Source organism: Hydra vulgaris, chromosome 08, assembly GCF_038396675.1.
Source record: "Hydra vulgaris chromosome 08, alternate assembly HydraT2T_AEP".
NCBI lineage: Eukaryota > Metazoa > Cnidaria > Hydrozoa > Anthoathecata > Hydridae > Hydra > Hydra vulgaris.
This window is the reverse complement of record NC_088927.1, coordinates 59,743,507-59,760,999: the sequence shown is the minus strand read 5'-3', so window position 1 is coordinate 59,760,999 and position 17,493 is coordinate 59,743,507. Positions and strand designations below refer to the sequence as shown.

Sequence of the window (17,493 nt, the reverse complement as noted above, 5' to 3'; positions counted from 1 at the left end):
ATCAACTCCAGTTTTACTCTTCAATGGTACAATCTATCCATACATTGAAAATACATCTATCACCATTTATAAGTATTTAATACCGTCATTGAATTTAGAGAAAGATTGCATGCTAACTAAATCAGCAGCCCATATTTCGTGGATTCCGTTTACAACAACGTTTTTTTTTCTAAAATATTTTACAACAGGTCTATGAAGTTCGATTGCAAGTTCGCTTTGGTTGCTATGATAAGCTTTACAATACTTCGCTCAATTTTTTCACGTATTGTTGGATTTTTTATAGCATCCATTTCTTCGAGCATAATCTTATCAGCTTCATTTTTTCTTGCTTTGTCTGTAAAGTGTTGATAAGCAAGATCATGATGGTAAGTTGCATTATCTACTCTATCTACAGGTTTGCTCCATTCTTTATATGCATCAGTAGAAGTTAATCGTTCATTACAGTTTTAAATATTGAAGCTGGATATAAAGTTGATTTAACACCCAATAATTCAATTAGATTTATTCTAGGTTATAAAATTCAAATATATTCATCTGGTTACTATGAATCAGATAATATCGTAAACATATTGAATAATAATAGTATAAGTGTAACAAATGATATAATAGAATCATTCTATATAAATGGAACAATAGAAAATGTTATATATTCATTTTTTTGTCAAATGAAGGTCCTCGCTTTAAAATGTTTCAAAAACCATTAAACTTAATTTACTTACCAATAACACTGAAAACAATTTCAAAAACGGAGACTAAATGGGTTTATAAAGATGGAAAACAGTTGAATTTACGAGGAGAAAAATTATCTATTAGATTTCATATAAGAGAAAAAAAATAATTATCATTATAACAAAATAAGTAAATGTATTATTATTAAAGTAAATATTCCACAAAAGCAATGAGATACATTTAGAAAAGCAAATGGTAGTTGAGCTAGTATTACACTATTGCATTCAGATCTTAAAGGTGATCATATATTAGCTGTAACAACTACACAATTAAGAAAAATTAAAAAAGCAAATGAAGAAGATTTTTAGCATCAAGTGTTATACCATCACTTGCAACAGGACTGCTTACAGGTGTAGGTTCACCGACTGGATCAACTATGATTAATAAAATTGTTGGAAACGGTATTATGTACATGAGAAAGAATGAACAAGGAGTTAAATTAACATATTTTATATTTGAGACCATGAAGTAAAGGAGGTTCTTTAGGTAATGGTTTGTACTAACGTGCTGGAAATGGTTATACACCAGCAGGTTTAGGTTTATTATTAGGACCAAATTCTTCATTTGAAAATATTCCATTTTTGAATATACTTCTTTGATTTTCTTGTAATTATTTTCATATAAAAATTATATATATAAAAAATATTTATATATAATAAAATGTCAAGAAATACCAGTGCTATTTCCTGACATTGTATAAATTTATAAACAAATATATAAAACTTCAACTATCCCCTATATCTTTTGAACCATATAAAGATTTAGAACATCCTCTAGTATTAATAAATGGAAGATATGATGTATTTGCACAACATGACATTAAAATAGATTTTATGTCACAAAAAAGGATTTCTTTAAAGTTTGGTATATTTAGAAGAAAAGGTGTTGCATTAGTTTCATTAAAAAATGAACTTAAACTAAAAATGTTTGGTTTACAAAATTCAGTATTATCAGAGTTTGTTGATGATATTTTATGGTTATTAATAATAACTCTATTGATGATGAAATAATTAAAAAAGGGAATTGTTTTTTTTTCTGTTAATTTATTGCATTAGTTTTTTAATTTTTTTTTTCCTTTTTAAAAATGGAATATGATAATAAAATATATAATAATATATATTCAGTTATACCAAATGCACCTGAAAAACAAGTTCATTATAGAAGTCAAACTCAAAACCAAGCTCATTTATATTGGCAACAACAAAAATAATGAAATTCAAAAAGAAAGAGAGAGAGAAAAGAGGGCAACATTAAGTAAAAAATATCACAGGGCTGTAAAAATAATTTCTGCAATTGATAATGCATTACTAGCAAGCATTATGACACTTGGAAATATTGGAATTGGTTTTTTAACAACAATATTTGCAGGACCAGTAGTTATTGCATGTGAGGATGCAGCATTAGGAGCAGGTGTACTTTCAAAAATAGGTGGATAAATTAATAAAAAGTTAAATTTAAAAGCAGAAAAGCATGACAAGATTAAAGTTCTTGCTGATTCAAAACTAAATACAATAAGCAATTATATTTCTAAAGCTTTAGTAGATGGGGATTGAAATTGAAAAATTTCAGACAATGCTTGAACAAATTAGAGCAAAAGTAATTAATGAAGTTGATGAACGAGCTAAGATATCATTGATTAACCAAGGAAGAGAAAAGGCTATTAAAACATTTCAAAATATGTTTAGTAAAAAATCAGTTTAAATTAATTTCACTTAACATTTTATTGACAAGTAATAAGATATGCAATGTTTATATCCGTTCTTATTAGAATGTATAACACGTGAAACAGATTTGAATGAAAAAAATATTTGGAAATTCTTGGATTTGGAAAAGGAGGTATTTTTACTAATTCAGGAGGTCAAACTATATTAATGACTGATTATGGAAACTTTCAAATACCAACGACTTATAGTGATTATGAGAAAAATAAACTCAATTAACTAATTTTGAATGAAGATAATGATTTTTTATTGCGTAGAAAGTTAGATTAAAGAATCAATGAAACGATGGAGTAATGTTAAGAAAATTGGGTAAGTTAAGAATTATAGATAAATATGTACTTCAATTAGAGTGCGATATTAAAGAAAAAAAACTAATAAAAACTATTTTATCAATTGCACTCATATTAAAATTATTAGAAAGAAATAATATCAATTATAAAGACTTTGAAATTAAAAATATATGTGGAACATTTAATATTGATTATTTTAAAAATTTGACTCAACTCAACGTAAAACGTAAAACGTAAAACACGACATAAACTTTTATGTTGTGTTTTTTTAATTTAAGAATATAAAAAAAGCAAAATGTCATTTTTAAAAATTACAGACCCTGAAAGAAGAGATCAAGTTGTTAAAGAATACTTAGATATTAAATAAAGAATACAGCAGAATGATTTTAATGAAAGGATGAGTGATGCAAATTTGCAGATAGACTTGTCAAAATTGTACAAGCCATTAATTGGAAGTCAATCTGGAATAAAAGAGAACATATCTAAATTACAAGATCACGCTAATATTTTTGCACTCACTTTTCAAATGCTTATTCTGAAATAATGGCTCAACATGTTAAAGAAATAATGCCTTCTAAAGATGAATCTAAAATTTTAAAGTGGGGAAAATTTGCAACAGATTATCTTAAAATATATACTACTAGTAAAAATTCTACAGACACTACATTTGGAATACATTCTAAAGAGGGTAAATTATATATTGGAAAAAAGCCAATATTAATTAATAATGATGATATAGATATTGCAGGTAAGCAGGGCCGTACCGAGCCAATTTTGCGCTTCGGGCGAGAAAAGAAAATTGCGCTCCCCTCTTCCCCTCCCTTCCCCCTCCCCCTTCTTAAAAAACAAAAAGAAGAAAATTAAACGAAAAAAATTATTTATTGATCACAAAATTTATCACATCAAGTTATAAATAAAATTTGTCATTAAGGTTACACAAACTTTAGTTCAATGCCACTTTTCTGACTTTTCTTGAGGCAAATTCACAAATGACATCATCAAAATCAATGTTGTTTGCCACTTCATTTTCAATTGAAATTATAGCCAAACAAGACAAACGTTCTTGGCCCATTGTTGACCTCATATAGTGTTTTATGAGCTTAAGTTTACCGAAACTTCTCTCACACGTAGCAACTGTGACTGGTATGGTGAGGAAGATGCGAATAGCAATTGTTGTGTTGGGATAAGCATCGGTCAAAGAATATTTATGAATGAGCTGCAAAATGTCAATCGGGCTAGATTTTTCAAAGTTGCCCATCATTGCGGCAGCTTGATATTTAAAGCTTGCCATTTCTGACTAGAAATCGGAAGAATCTAAATCTGCCTTGTAAATTTGAGATAAATTTGCAGCTTTTTTCTTGAGTTCATCCACTGAAATTTTAGAGAGTGAATGCCCACTGAGGTAGCCAAAATCAGAGGATACAGCAGACATCAGCCTTAAACCGCCACTCTATTTGTGTAATAATGCTGTCAAACACAAGGTTGCACTGAGATCCGAATTCTGTTTCTGCTGTGAGAAGGTGAGAGTCATCTTCAGCTTCATAAAGTGCTATTCGCTTCACTTTGCGCTTCCTCTTAATTGGAAAGTCACCATCAATTCCGCTCTGGTTAGCTTTTTCTGTGGCATCTTTGATAATATTGTCCACCCCAACATCTCAAAAAATCTTAATGAAAGCCTTCAACCATTTCATTTTTTTTGCGGCAATGTCAATTGAAATGGTTTTTGACTGAAGCAGTTTGTTTTCCCGGTCTCTTAGAGAAAGAATTTGACACCAGAAATCCAACAAACACAAAAAACTGAAATCAATATGAATGAGAAGTTCTTTTGCACTGCTAACTGTGACAGCATTTGTCATGGGATTGTGGATAATGGATTCCAAAACTTGAAGAACATTTTTGATTTGTCTGTGCAACGGTGTAATTGCTTCTTTTTTGGTAGACCATCTTGTGTCACTATTTCCCTTTAATGAGATCGTCAACGTTTTCATCAGTTTTTCCCATCTTGACGTGAAGCTTTAATAAAAGTTAAAGATGGCTTGAACCTTTCCAAAAAACGTAATCATGAGTGGGGAAACCTCAGCGGCATGAACACCAACAAGATTTAAAGTGTGAGCTGCGCATGGAACAAATCTTGCTGACTCATTAAGAGAATGGACGCGAGCTTTGACGCCATTGTATTTTCCAGACATATTGGCTCCATTGTCATAGCCTTGGCCCCGGCAATCGGAAATGCTTGACCATCCTTCTCCAATTTTTCAGTTATCTCTGTTGCAAGACCTTTTCCGGTTATTTGGTGAGATTCAATGAAGTCGACAAAGCTTTCCTTAATTGTGCAGGTTTCATCACTGATGCGAACATACCTGATAATCTGAGTCATCTGCTCTTTGTGGGAGGTATCTGGAGTGCAGTTAAACAGAACAGAGTAGTATTTAGCTTCTTTGATGTTTGACAAAATTTCTTTCCTGACTTTCTGCCCAAGTAACTCAATCAGCTCACTTTGAATTCAAGGAGAAAAGTAGGATGTTGTGGTTTTTTTTGCTTTAATGGACGCAATGTGTTCAGCCACTAAAAGATAATAATGGCTAATCAACTTAATTAAGCTCAGAAAAATGCCACTGTTTTGTTGACCGATGTCTTCTGTTGTTCCCCGAAGGGCAAGATTGTTCTTGGCACAGAAAAAAACTGCATCAACAATCACTTTCAAGATATCTCTCCGCTTTTTCATCTCTCCACTGATAACTCTCTGCAGATCAGAATCCAGGGTTTTTCCTTCCTTGAGGTTTTTTTCAAGAATTTTCCGATCAGAATAGCATCTTTGGTGTTCATTGCTGTTTTCATGCTCAGGAATTCTTGGGTTTAGTTTTTTCCAGTCACAAAACCCTTTAGAAATTTCTGAGAAATCGTTGGTTTTTGTTGTTGAAAATAACAAACAGCAAAAACAAAATAAAGAATCTTTTTTATTGCTGTACTGCAGCCAAGTGCGAACAAATTTTTTACCATTGGGATGAATTTTTTCATACCATTTTGAGCTGAAGTGTCGCATTCTGTTGTCAAAATCACACTGCGTGTTTGAGAAATATTCTCTTCTGTCTTGCTCTGGCCTATGCTCAATCAAAAAGCATCTTGTTTTGTCCGTTATTTTAAGCCATGTTGCTGGATCCCTGTGTTAAAAATTTTCTTCCGAGGCCACTGGAATTTCTGAGATTTCTGAATGAAGTTCATCCTCGTCCATTTCAGCTGGGCCTGAAAGCTAGGCATTTTATCTTCCCTGGTTGGTTCTGAATCAGTTGTGCAAAATTCTTCTTGACTTTGGCTGATGAAAATCTCGTCTTCAATTAATTCCAAATGATGATCTGAACTCAATTAAAGTCAATTATAGGATTTGTTGAATTGTCATTAATTTCAATACAAATATCCTCTGAAATAATTTGTTTCTCCACTGAGTTTGTTACCAACCACTTTTTGAAACAGTTTTGTAGTTTCTCGTCACTTTCTTGGCGCTGTTTTCTTTTCTTCTTAAATTCAGCATCAGATAACTTTTGGGTTCGACTCATAATAGAATTATAATGCTCAAAAGTTATCAAAGGTATGTTAGTGTTATAGGGCGCTTTTTTGTTCAGTATATGAGCTTTAATATTCAAGAGTTTGTGTCAAGAGGCGGAATTTTAATTAATTTTCTTATCAACAGCAGCGACGCCGTGAAAATTAGTTTCATAAACTGATTATTGTTTTTTTAATTTATTGAAGTTTGCGCCCTCCCAATTTTGGCGCCTCAGGCCGCGGCCCGGCCGGCCCCGCCATTGGTACGGCTCTGAAGGTAAGACATACTTTGGTACTCCAGGACTTTGGGAATTAATAACAAAGTTTAATCCTGATAAAGAAATATATAATATACATGATCTTCAAAATTATCAAGATATATTATTAAGAACAGATGCAATTACTAATGATACAGGTAAACCAAAGTCATCTAGAAGTAAAAAATACTAATAAATAATAGCTCCAATTTGGAGAGATATAAAGAGAACTAGAAAGCGTTAATCAAAGGGAACAGGAGTAGGAACAAAAATAACAACGATAATTCTTCCTAGCAATCCTAATGCTCTAATTGAAATGCTTGAATTACGTAAAGGTGCATGGAAAACAGGTAATACTGGATCAAGAAATGAAGCTGTTGCAATTTGTGATGAATTATTACGACAAGGTATTATTGATAATAACCGATACAAAGCAATACAAAATAAACTCATAAAAATATGAGTAATAAAAAATATATTATACATAAAATGCTAATTGTACAGAATAAAAATTATGTGAAAAATCATGTTGTTGGAGGTAGTGGAATATTTGATACTATTAAAACTTATTTAAACGGGTAGCAGCATCAAAAGTAACAAGAGTGTCATCAGCTATGTTAAATAGGTTAGCTGCTAGTAATTTAGGAAAAACTGCATTAACTGCTGCTAAATCAGCAGATAAAGAACTTTCAACATTAGCAATAAAAGCTGCTAGAGATTTTGAAGTTGAAAAATGAAAACAATTAATTAGAAAAGCATCTTTAAAAGTAGTTTCATCACCAAATACTGCTAATAATAATAAAAGTAAAGAAATATTATCAAACTTAATAAATAGTCGAACTGATGAAGTAACAACAAACATAAATAACTTAATGATGAGAAGATCTGCAATAAGATCAATAAAAAAATCTCTAATGAAAATGCTATAAGAATAGAAGATTTAGTTAAAAATTGCCGCGGCCTCAGATTCGCATAAATTTTTAATATTTATTTCCATTAAAAAAAAAATTGTTTATATAGCATATAAAAAAACAAAGTGGCAACTTAGGAAGTATTAGATTTTACAGTAATCCCAACTGTAGATAAAGGAATTGAAAGATTTGAATTCCATGAATATGAGCCAGTAGCTCGCACAAGTCTAAACAGCACTGGAGAAATAAGAACTAATATTGTAAGCGCCACTGCATCTGCAGTGGCACTTACAAATAATGGTTTTAGGCACTTATTTAGTCAAATATCATATCAATTATTAAACCAAAAATAGACTCAGTTTATTATCCAGGTCAAGCAACAACAATTTTAGAAATGCTTGAATACCCAAATGACCAAATAGCACAAGAATTAAATCAATTGTGATATAAAGATTCTGGAACAACAGCAGTAATTGATAATAACACAGGGTTTACAATAAGACAATTATATATTATTTACAAACCAACTACAATGGGAACATTTTCATTTTGTATACATTTAAAGCACATTTTTGGATTCTGTGATGATTACAACAAAGTTATTTATGGATTTAAACATAAACTTAATCTTCTTAAAAAAGATAATGACGACGCAATTTTTAGACTTGCTGCTGCAGTTGTGGGAAAAGTTGATCTTAATAAAATATCATTGTTTATTCCGCATGTGATTCCATCAGATGTAGAAAGAGGTAATCTTTATAAAATTATTGAATCAAAAGTAACACTTCCAGTAACTTTTCGCACAAGGAAGTGTGTTACTATATCTTCTCCACAATCTACAACATTTTCTTGGAGGCTTAATGTTAAGATATCTCCATAAAAACCAAGATATATCATTGTTGGATTCCAAACAAATAAAGATGTAAATCAAGAACTTAATCCTTCAATATTTGATCATTGTGACTTGAAAAATATGTACGTTATGCTTAATCAATAAAGATATCCAACTGTTGATTATAATTTATCATTTCGAAATTATCAATTTTCAAGAGCATATAGAGATGCAGCCGTAGTTAGTGAAAAATTTTATGGAATGAATGACTTGATTACACATAGCTACATAACTCCTTTTGACTATAAAGATTTATACCCAATTATGGTTTTTGATGTTAGTAAACAATCAGAAAGATTAAAATCATCAGTAGTAGATGTGCAAATTAAAAAAACATTTAATGCAGATACTGAAGCATTAGCAGTTGTAATATCTGATAAATTTTTACACTTTCAGTCAGACCGAAATAAAATGAAATTTGTTTGTTAATTTTTTTGAATAAAGTTAAAAAAAAATTTCATTATATAATAATAACTGTATTATGCAAATAAATATTTGCAGAATCTATTAAAAGAAAATAATATTTCACAAACATCAAACAATTTCATCACATTGTTGATGATTGCTGCTGGTAATGATCTATTAGATAAAGAAGCTATCATGTCATAAATAAAAGAAACGAATGAAAAAAATCAATTGGTAGACCAAGAATACATCCAGTAAAAGAAGCTTCTGATAAAAGACCAGTTGGTAGACCAAGAAAAAATTGTGAAGAAAAAACGAAATAGACAAATAAATAGATCCGAAATATGAAGTATTAAGAACAATTATAAAAGAACCAAATACTGTTTAATTAACCAATATAGAAACTGGAGAATTAAAATATATAAATTATGATATAATGCTATGCGTGAGACTAATCATGGATGGAAATATCATGAATTACGTGATGGAAAAGTTGATAATGGTGTTAAGATTGAAATAATAAATTCTGAAAAATTAAATTCTGAAAAATTAGAAAATTAAAAAATAAAAATCTTAAAGAATGTTTTTAAAATATTTACATGCGCTCATAAATATTTTTTAAAAAATATTTTAATAAAAAAAAACATGTAAGAAACAAAAAATACATAAGATTTTTTATTTTGAAAATCATTTAAAGAAAGTTTATTTTAAAAAACATAATAATATCTAATATTTCGCTCTCAAGCGATTTGATATAATTCTTTTACCGTTTTATTTTCCATTTTTTATGTATCAAGATTATAGAATGTGGAAAAGTGATCTCATAAGAAATTTACGAACTAAATTAGTCGAACCAGCTTTAGATATAGCATCTTCCTACACCTTTTACACCAATTAAACCAACTCGTAAAGAAACAAACAATAGTCATAATTCTATTGCAGATTGGATTACGTCTGTTACTGATCCAATTAAGGGAACAGTAAATAAAAAAGTTTAAGCATGAAAATCTAAAGTTTTAATATTGTAAAATAAATTTGGAATTAAAAAGCCAATAGAATTCACATAAGTACAATCATCTATTAAGAATGTGACAAAACAATTTACAGCTACAGTTGAAAAGGGATATGATGCTTTGTCATTTATAAATTTTGTAAAAAATTGCCCAATTAAAGTACTAAAAGGAAACAGAAAATCAAAAGTGTATATAGTTCTTACTTGTGAAATGGAGCGTACTGATATAAAAAAAGGAAGGTTTTTAACGAAGAGTAAGGTTGTATTAGAGTCAACAGATTTGAAAGAGTTATATGAAACAGCAAAGTTGAGAATTTTGGAAAATTTATCATCATTTCAACAGTTTGGATCAAATTGGAGGTCTGTTTCTATCAAAAAGATAGATATAAGCATTAGAGAATATAATCCTCTTAAAGCTAAATCATACATTTCACTTGATAAAAATTTAGAAACTAAAAAGCCAACAATTAACATAACAAATGAAGATCATGAGTGTTTTAAATGGCGTATTACAAGAGCATTAAATCCAACAGATAATCATCCTGAAAGACTAGATAACGAACTTAAAAATCAAGCTGAAAATATAACGGGTGATGCGGAAGTTATCGGAGAAATCCTAATTTCATTATTTGAGCATAATAATTAGTTTTTGTGGTTTTATGCGTAGGCATAAACGTTCTATAAAATATAAACGCTATTATTTGAAACAATTATTTAAAATGAGGTCAAATGCAGCTGAACGAGAATCTTTTCGAAAACGACTAAAAATGTTTTTTGTAAATAAACCTAATATATAAAAAAAAAATCGTAAATCATTTTGAAAAGGAAGGATTTGCTCGAAGTACAATATATGATAACCTAAAAAGACTTGAAACTGTTCAATCGTTTTCTGATAGAAAGCACCCTGGTTGTCCGACATCCTGGACTAGAGAAAAGAAAGCCGAATTAACGAGACTTCTCAACCATCGAAAAGGGGTCAGTCAGAGGAAAAAATAGATATTAAATTCGGTGTAAATCAATCGACAATTGGTCGTCAGTTAAAAAAAATGAATATTAAATATAGAAAACGTGAAAAGACTCCAAAATACACTATAGAACAACAAATAAAGGCAAAGAAAAGAAGCAGGAAACTAGTTAACCAACTCTAAACATAAAATCGCTTCGAGTCTTCGATGACGAAAAATACTTTTGTTTTGCAGGGGACAACATGCCTCGAAATTCTGGATACTACACAAACAACAAAAAGACATGCCCAGAAAGTGTTCGTTTTATAGGAAAAGAGAAATTTCCAAAAAAATTATTAATGTGGGTAGCATTATCTAACCGTGGTATGTCCGAGCCATTGTTTCGCACTTCCAAGGCTGTAGAGATCAATTCATCAATCTATATTAATGAATGCTTAGAAAAACGACTTCTTCCATTTATTCACAAGTATCATGGAGACTTTAACTATTTATTTTGACCAGATTTAGCAAGTTCTCATTATTCTAAAGATTCTCTAAATTGGATGGACCAATATGTCTATTACGTTGATAAAGAATCCAATCCCCCAAATGTGCCTCAAGCACGACCAATTGAAAATTTTTGGGGAAATTTGGCACAGAAAGTTTACGAGGGAGATTAGCAAGCTTCAACAAAGCAAGTTTTGATTGATCGCATTAAACTAAAACTACAAGAAATTGATTTAAACTTTTTGCAGTCGCATATGAAAGGCGTCAGAGCAAAATTGAGATCAATTGCAGATGGTGGTGTTTTTTCATATAAAAAATAATATCTTTTTATTAAAAGATAAATGCTTTATTTAAAAAAAATATAATAGTAGTTTGTTTTTTTATTTATAAATAAGTTATTGACGTTTTTATTTTGTCCGATAACTTCCGCATCACCCGTTAAATTGAGAAAAAATAGAATTTCCAGTATTATAAAACTAAATTGCACAATTTGATAAAAATAATACAGATATCAGTGTCAATGTATTTAGATATAAAGATTCATCAGTTCATATTTTACGTGCGTCAAAGAATAATATTCGCAAACATTTATTAGAATTATCATTAATTTCAAATGGTGAAACTAATCATTATTGTTTAATAGAAAGTTTAAGCAGATTACTTTCTTCACAAACATCTAGTCATCAACATGAAGTGAGTTATTGCAGAAATTGCTTATTAGGATTTAATACTGAAGAATCTTCATCTAAACATAAATTGTATTGTAACACACATAATTCAGTACGGATTGAACTTCCAAAACCAAATTCAACAATGCAATTTATTAATCATAATAGTTCAATGAGAGTACCGTTTGTAGTATATGCCAACTTTGAAAGTTTTATCAAACTAATTTGTAGACCAAATCCAAATGATTCCTATACTAAACAGTATCAAAAACATATTCCAAGTTAATTCAGTTATTATATTAAATGTATTGATGATTTTTATCAAAATTTTAAGGTAAATTAGTCATATTTACTGCAAGTGATGAAACGGATGATGTTGCACAAAAATTTGTTGACAGCTAGAAGAAGATATTAAGAAAATTTGTAACATGATTAAATTTAAAAACAAGATGAAATATACTCCTCAAAGCACAAATGGTTTTATTGCTTTATTAAAAAAACTATGGAGAATATTGAAAATTTTGTTGATATAAAGTTAGTAACAAACAGAAATAAAGCTGTTAAATGGGCATCTAAACCCAACTATGAAAGTTGAACAATATTTGATGAAAACTTAACTATATTGCAGATTGGGTATGTGTATATTGGATTTAAGTAAAACATTAATGTATGAATTTCGCTATGATTACATAAAGAATAAATATTCTGATAAAGCAAAACTATTATTCACAGATACAGATTCTTTAGCATACGAAACAAAAACGGAAGACTTTTATACAGATATTTCTAATGATGTTGAAAGCAAACTTGAAACAAGTTAATTTGACCCAAAGTACCCAGCAATTAATAATGTAGGTTTGTGTAAATAAGAAAGTAATAGGAATGTTTAAAGATTAATTAGCAGGAGCACAAATTGAAGAATTTGTAGGACTTAGATCAAAGTTGTATTTTTACAAAGTACACGGAAAAGATAGCAAAAAATGTAACGGTTTAAAGAAAAATGTTGTCAAAAAATATATATAACACATGAAGATTATAAAGATTGTTTATCAAGTAAAGAAAATCAGATGAGGAAAATGAATGTAATAAGATCCCACATACATGATAATTAGACAGAATGATGATAAAAGATTAATTTTAGAAGATGGCATGCACGCATTAGCATATGGACACTAAAAATTGAAAGAAATCAAATTTTGACTTTTATACACAACCACCACCAGTCGAAATTGTTGATTATTTAAAAAATGTTTATTATATTGGTGAAAGAGTTCAATTTGGAAATACTTCATTTTGTGGACACTTGTATCTATATGTTTTAAAAAACTAGATGAAGGTTATGATTTCCAGAATATTATTAATAATCTATGGTGATTTTTTTTATAATCTATATAAAAATGCCTGTTGATAAATTTGAACGTACATATAATAATTCAACTACAAGTCAAATAGTTATAAATAGTAAAACTACATCTCAAGCTAGTAACTTGTTTATCAAGAGAGATGGGCAAAATAATGCAACTAGTGATATTGATATAAATACACATAAATTAACAAATGTAGCAGAATCTACTAATTTAAATGATCCTGCTACAAAGAATTATGTTGACACATTAGTACCTAATCGAAGCAGTTTAGAAATAGTACCAAATTCAAGTTTAACACGCCTTGGATTAAAATGACAGACTCTTGTATCACATACAGGTACTGATGGGACATAAAAATTTTCTCCAATCACTGCCCCTTGTATTCTCAAAAAACTATGGTTAGCATTTAAAGAGACAGATACTAATGGAAGTGTACTAGGTAACGTATTTATTAAAATATACGCAGATAATACACTTTGCATAGGAGATTTTTCTTCTTCTACAGATAGTATTGGAATAAATACCGTAGGTTTAGCTTGTGGTTTATTATTTGTTTCACTTGGTAGACCATTTTATGCTAACTCTTTGCAAGGTTGCAATGTGCATTCTAATAGTGAATTAGGAGGATACTTTACACTTGATTTACCATTTAGAACTAATCTATCAGTTGAATTATACAATAAAACTGGAAAACCACTTACATATTGGGTCCAACCATTTGTTACATTAAGTCCATCAACACAACTAACAAATATTAATTCATGAATACCCCGATTTATTTCAGACCTTAGATAATACTCATCAACGTTTAGATATTTGAACAAAACATATGGTAGTGAATATATATTATTCAAAACTACAGGTAATAGAAATGGTGTTTGTTTAAAACATATTAGAATATTATCGGCAGATCTCGAGATTGGTGGGAATCAAGAGTACGCATGTATGATGCAATCAACCCTACTGTAAATAATAACTCAGTTATTCAACCTTGGACACTATATAACGATAATAGTTACACAATATTTCCTGGATATGATACTAATAGCAGGTGTATATATATTGCTCATCTGGTTTAGAAAATTTTTATCTCTCTTCGTGGAACGGTGCTAATATTGCCTCATTTAATATTAAATCATCTGGACTTTTGCATCAATCAATAGCAACAAATAATTCTACAACTACTATCACTTTTTACTGAAATTTTGGTAAAGTTGATTCTATGCCTAGCGTTACTAATGTTAAAAGATTAGTAGTTACATTAAACTCTGGCGATGTAATTTACTATTTTGCGTAGCTATACTACATTTTGCGTAGCTATCCTACATTTACGCTTGAGCTATTGAGCTATAAAAAAATTATAAAATTGATTTTTTATAATATTGAAGTTATTATTTTTTCTTTATAATATTTTTTTTAATTTTATTTTCATTTTTTTTTATTATATTATTAGCTCAGAAACTATGGATAGTGAAAAGATTGAAAAATGATATGAGATCATGGATGGGATTATGGTTAAAATGAGATGAGAAGTTATACTTAGCATAATGGTTGAAATATGATATGAGATTATGGATAAGATTATAGTAAAATTTTTTTTGGCCCAGAACCGTCATATTTCTACTACTTAGAAGGTTAAGATCTGAAAATAAGTATTATTGACAACTATCACGTGACTTTTAATCAGACACATTTAGAAACCTTTGTTTGATCTCATCTTTGTAATATCTTCTAAACATAATTCGCTTAAAACTGCCAATTTGAAACAAGAGTATTTTCATGGTTTTTTTTTTTTTTTTTTTTTTTATTATTACCTTTTTGTTCTTCCTTTATTTCTTTTACAATATTAGTTGTTTTACAATTATAAAATATTCAATAATATAATAGAATGATTACAAGATTAATTAAGTTTGTAAGAGGAAGAACGCGGGATCTCGTAGAAGACCTTGAGGTCTTATCGTCAAGAACCGTTTGACAACAAAACCTTAAAGTCTTCTACGAGATCCGAGCTTTGTTTTTTACCTACATCGCTACATTTATTGTTTTAAATATATATATATTCTCGTCGAAAGCAAAAGTAAATAAACGTAAAAGATACCTAACACTCATATATGTAAATACTAAAAATTGAATTTTAAAAATTTACTTTATAAAAATTAAAAGTATGAGAGTATTTTATCGACAGATAAAATTACTTGTTTAAGTTTTCATTTGAATGTGTTGTAATTCCACTCTTGAGTAAAATCAAAATATTTCAAAACTATTTTGCTCCATAAAAAAAGCTCCTCGATAAGAGATACAAGATCTGCAAAAATTTGTATGCGAAAAAGATTGTTAGATAAAGATTTTCTTTTCAAAGATAGTATTTGCTTTTTTTTATGTGAGTATAAAATATAAAAAGGATAAGGGGAAGTGTTAGTTTTACATTTATACATAAAGCAAAGAATATGACATACATTAAGTTGATATACATTAAGAATATTCAATTTAAGTAAAAGAGGCTTGGGCATGAGTAAAATGGTCTAAAAAGTTTATAAAACGTGCAATATGCTTCTGTTGACAATAAAGAAGTTCTAGTGTACTTTTATTTACACCACCCCATGCAGGATTAGCATAGTTAATATGACAATGAATAAATGAGTAATATAACTGAATTAAATTATATTTACTTAAAAAAGGTCCTGATTAATATAACACTCCTATACTTCTAGCAATTTTATTGTTTAGGTTGTTAACATGATTTTTCCATGTGAGGTTTTCATCAATGTAAACACCCAAGAAATTAGTAACTTTAGCTTTCTTTATTTCAGTGTAATCAATATACAAGGAAAGCAAGAAGAAGAAGATTTTTTTGAAGCTGGGAAAAAGAAGATTTATTTAGTTTTTTTGATATTTATTGATAATTTGTTTGACTTAAATCAATTAGAAATTTTAATGATTTTATTATTCATTTTGTTGAATAATGTTGGTAAGTTATTGTCAGTTAAAAAAAGATTTGTTTCATGGGAAAACATAATTTTTGTCAAGTTTGTTGCTTTATAGAGATCATTAACATAAATTAGAAAAAGCAAAGGTCCTAGTATGGATCCTTGTGGAACTCAGCATGATATACTTGATAAATTTGATGATGAGGTTAAATCTAATTTGACAAATTATTTCCGATTCTTTAAATAGTTTTTTTTATAATAATCATACATTCCTTGTGATTCCATAGAGCGGTAGTTTTTTAAAAGAATTTCTGGATCAATAGTGTCAAAATCTTTTGATTAGTCTATGAAGATGCCTAGAAAGTATTGTGATTTTTCAAATGAATTTGCAATACTTCTAGTAAGTTGAAGTATTGCATGTTAAGCAAAACTATTTATTTTGAATCCAAATTAATTGTTGTATAATATTTTATTTAGAGTCAGAAAGTTATATATTTTATTATACGAAATTCTTCCCAAAACTAAATATAAAACTTAAATTCTTTCCAAATCTCTAAATTATAGATCCACGATCTATGATTTAGAGTTTCGGGCATTGAAATTAACGTACAATCTAGATCTACCAATCACAACTTTACCAAATCTACTTTATTACTTTGACTGCTTTAGTACTTCAATAACTTTTACCACAACTTTTTGTAAAATATTAACATTTGGCACAGATCAGTAATTGATAGGTTTGATTTCGGAATGCACCAAACATTTCTATAAATAATACTTAAGAAAACAACTGGGTATATAATGCAACAATTAAAATCTTCGAAGTGGCACATTTTCACAAGAAGTGTTTAAAGGGAGTGGAACTATGAAAATTTCATGTTGAAGTGAGGAAACTTTCAGGCACGCTACAAACCTAAAATTTTCTCACTCTTGTCAGTGGAGACTTTTTAAACATAAGGATTATTAATTGGCTTTAGTATCTACATCGACAATCTTATAGCCTCCTGCTGCAAGAGAGTGTAGCTACTTTGACTGAGTGTTTGGCATGGGGCAGCAATCTTTTTTCTTATATTCTTATAAATAATTCTTATGTTTAAAACGTCTCCACTAAGGAGCATGCAATAAGTGAAAAAATAATTTTTTTAGTCCGCCTAAATGCAGCTTTACAAAACATTTACATACTTATACTTATGTAAAATAAGCATGCTTTGCCCAAAAATTCTTTTTTTTTAAATTTGGGAACATAAAAAGTACAACGTGTTAAGTGCAACAACCACAAATTTTTTGATAATTTTAGAATAACTGAAAATTTGTTGATATATA

At 29.1% G+C, this 17,493-nt stretch overlaps 2 protein-coding genes across 3 annotated transcripts in view; both read right to left on the bottom strand.

Annotated features, from left to right (window-relative positions):
* LOC136084025 (uncharacterized) overlaps positions 1 to 17,493 on the bottom strand; it is a 54,217-nt gene that overhangs the window by 26,884 nt on the left and 9,840 nt on the right. The gene's annotated exons all lie outside the window — the stretch shown is intronic.
* LOC136083505 (zinc finger MYM-type protein 5-like) lies at positions 5,244 to 5,783 on the bottom strand. Its single transcript, XM_065802907.1, has one exon. The coding sequence runs from the start codon at positions 5,781 to 5,783 to the stop codon at positions 5,244 to 5,246; it is 540 nt and encodes a 179-aa protein (XP_065658979.1).

Coding starts and splice junctions, on each gene's coding strand:
- LOC136083505 (XM_065802907.1), bottom strand. CDS start 5,783: ATGCGACACTTCAGCTCAAAATGGTATGAAAAAATTCATCCCAATGGT.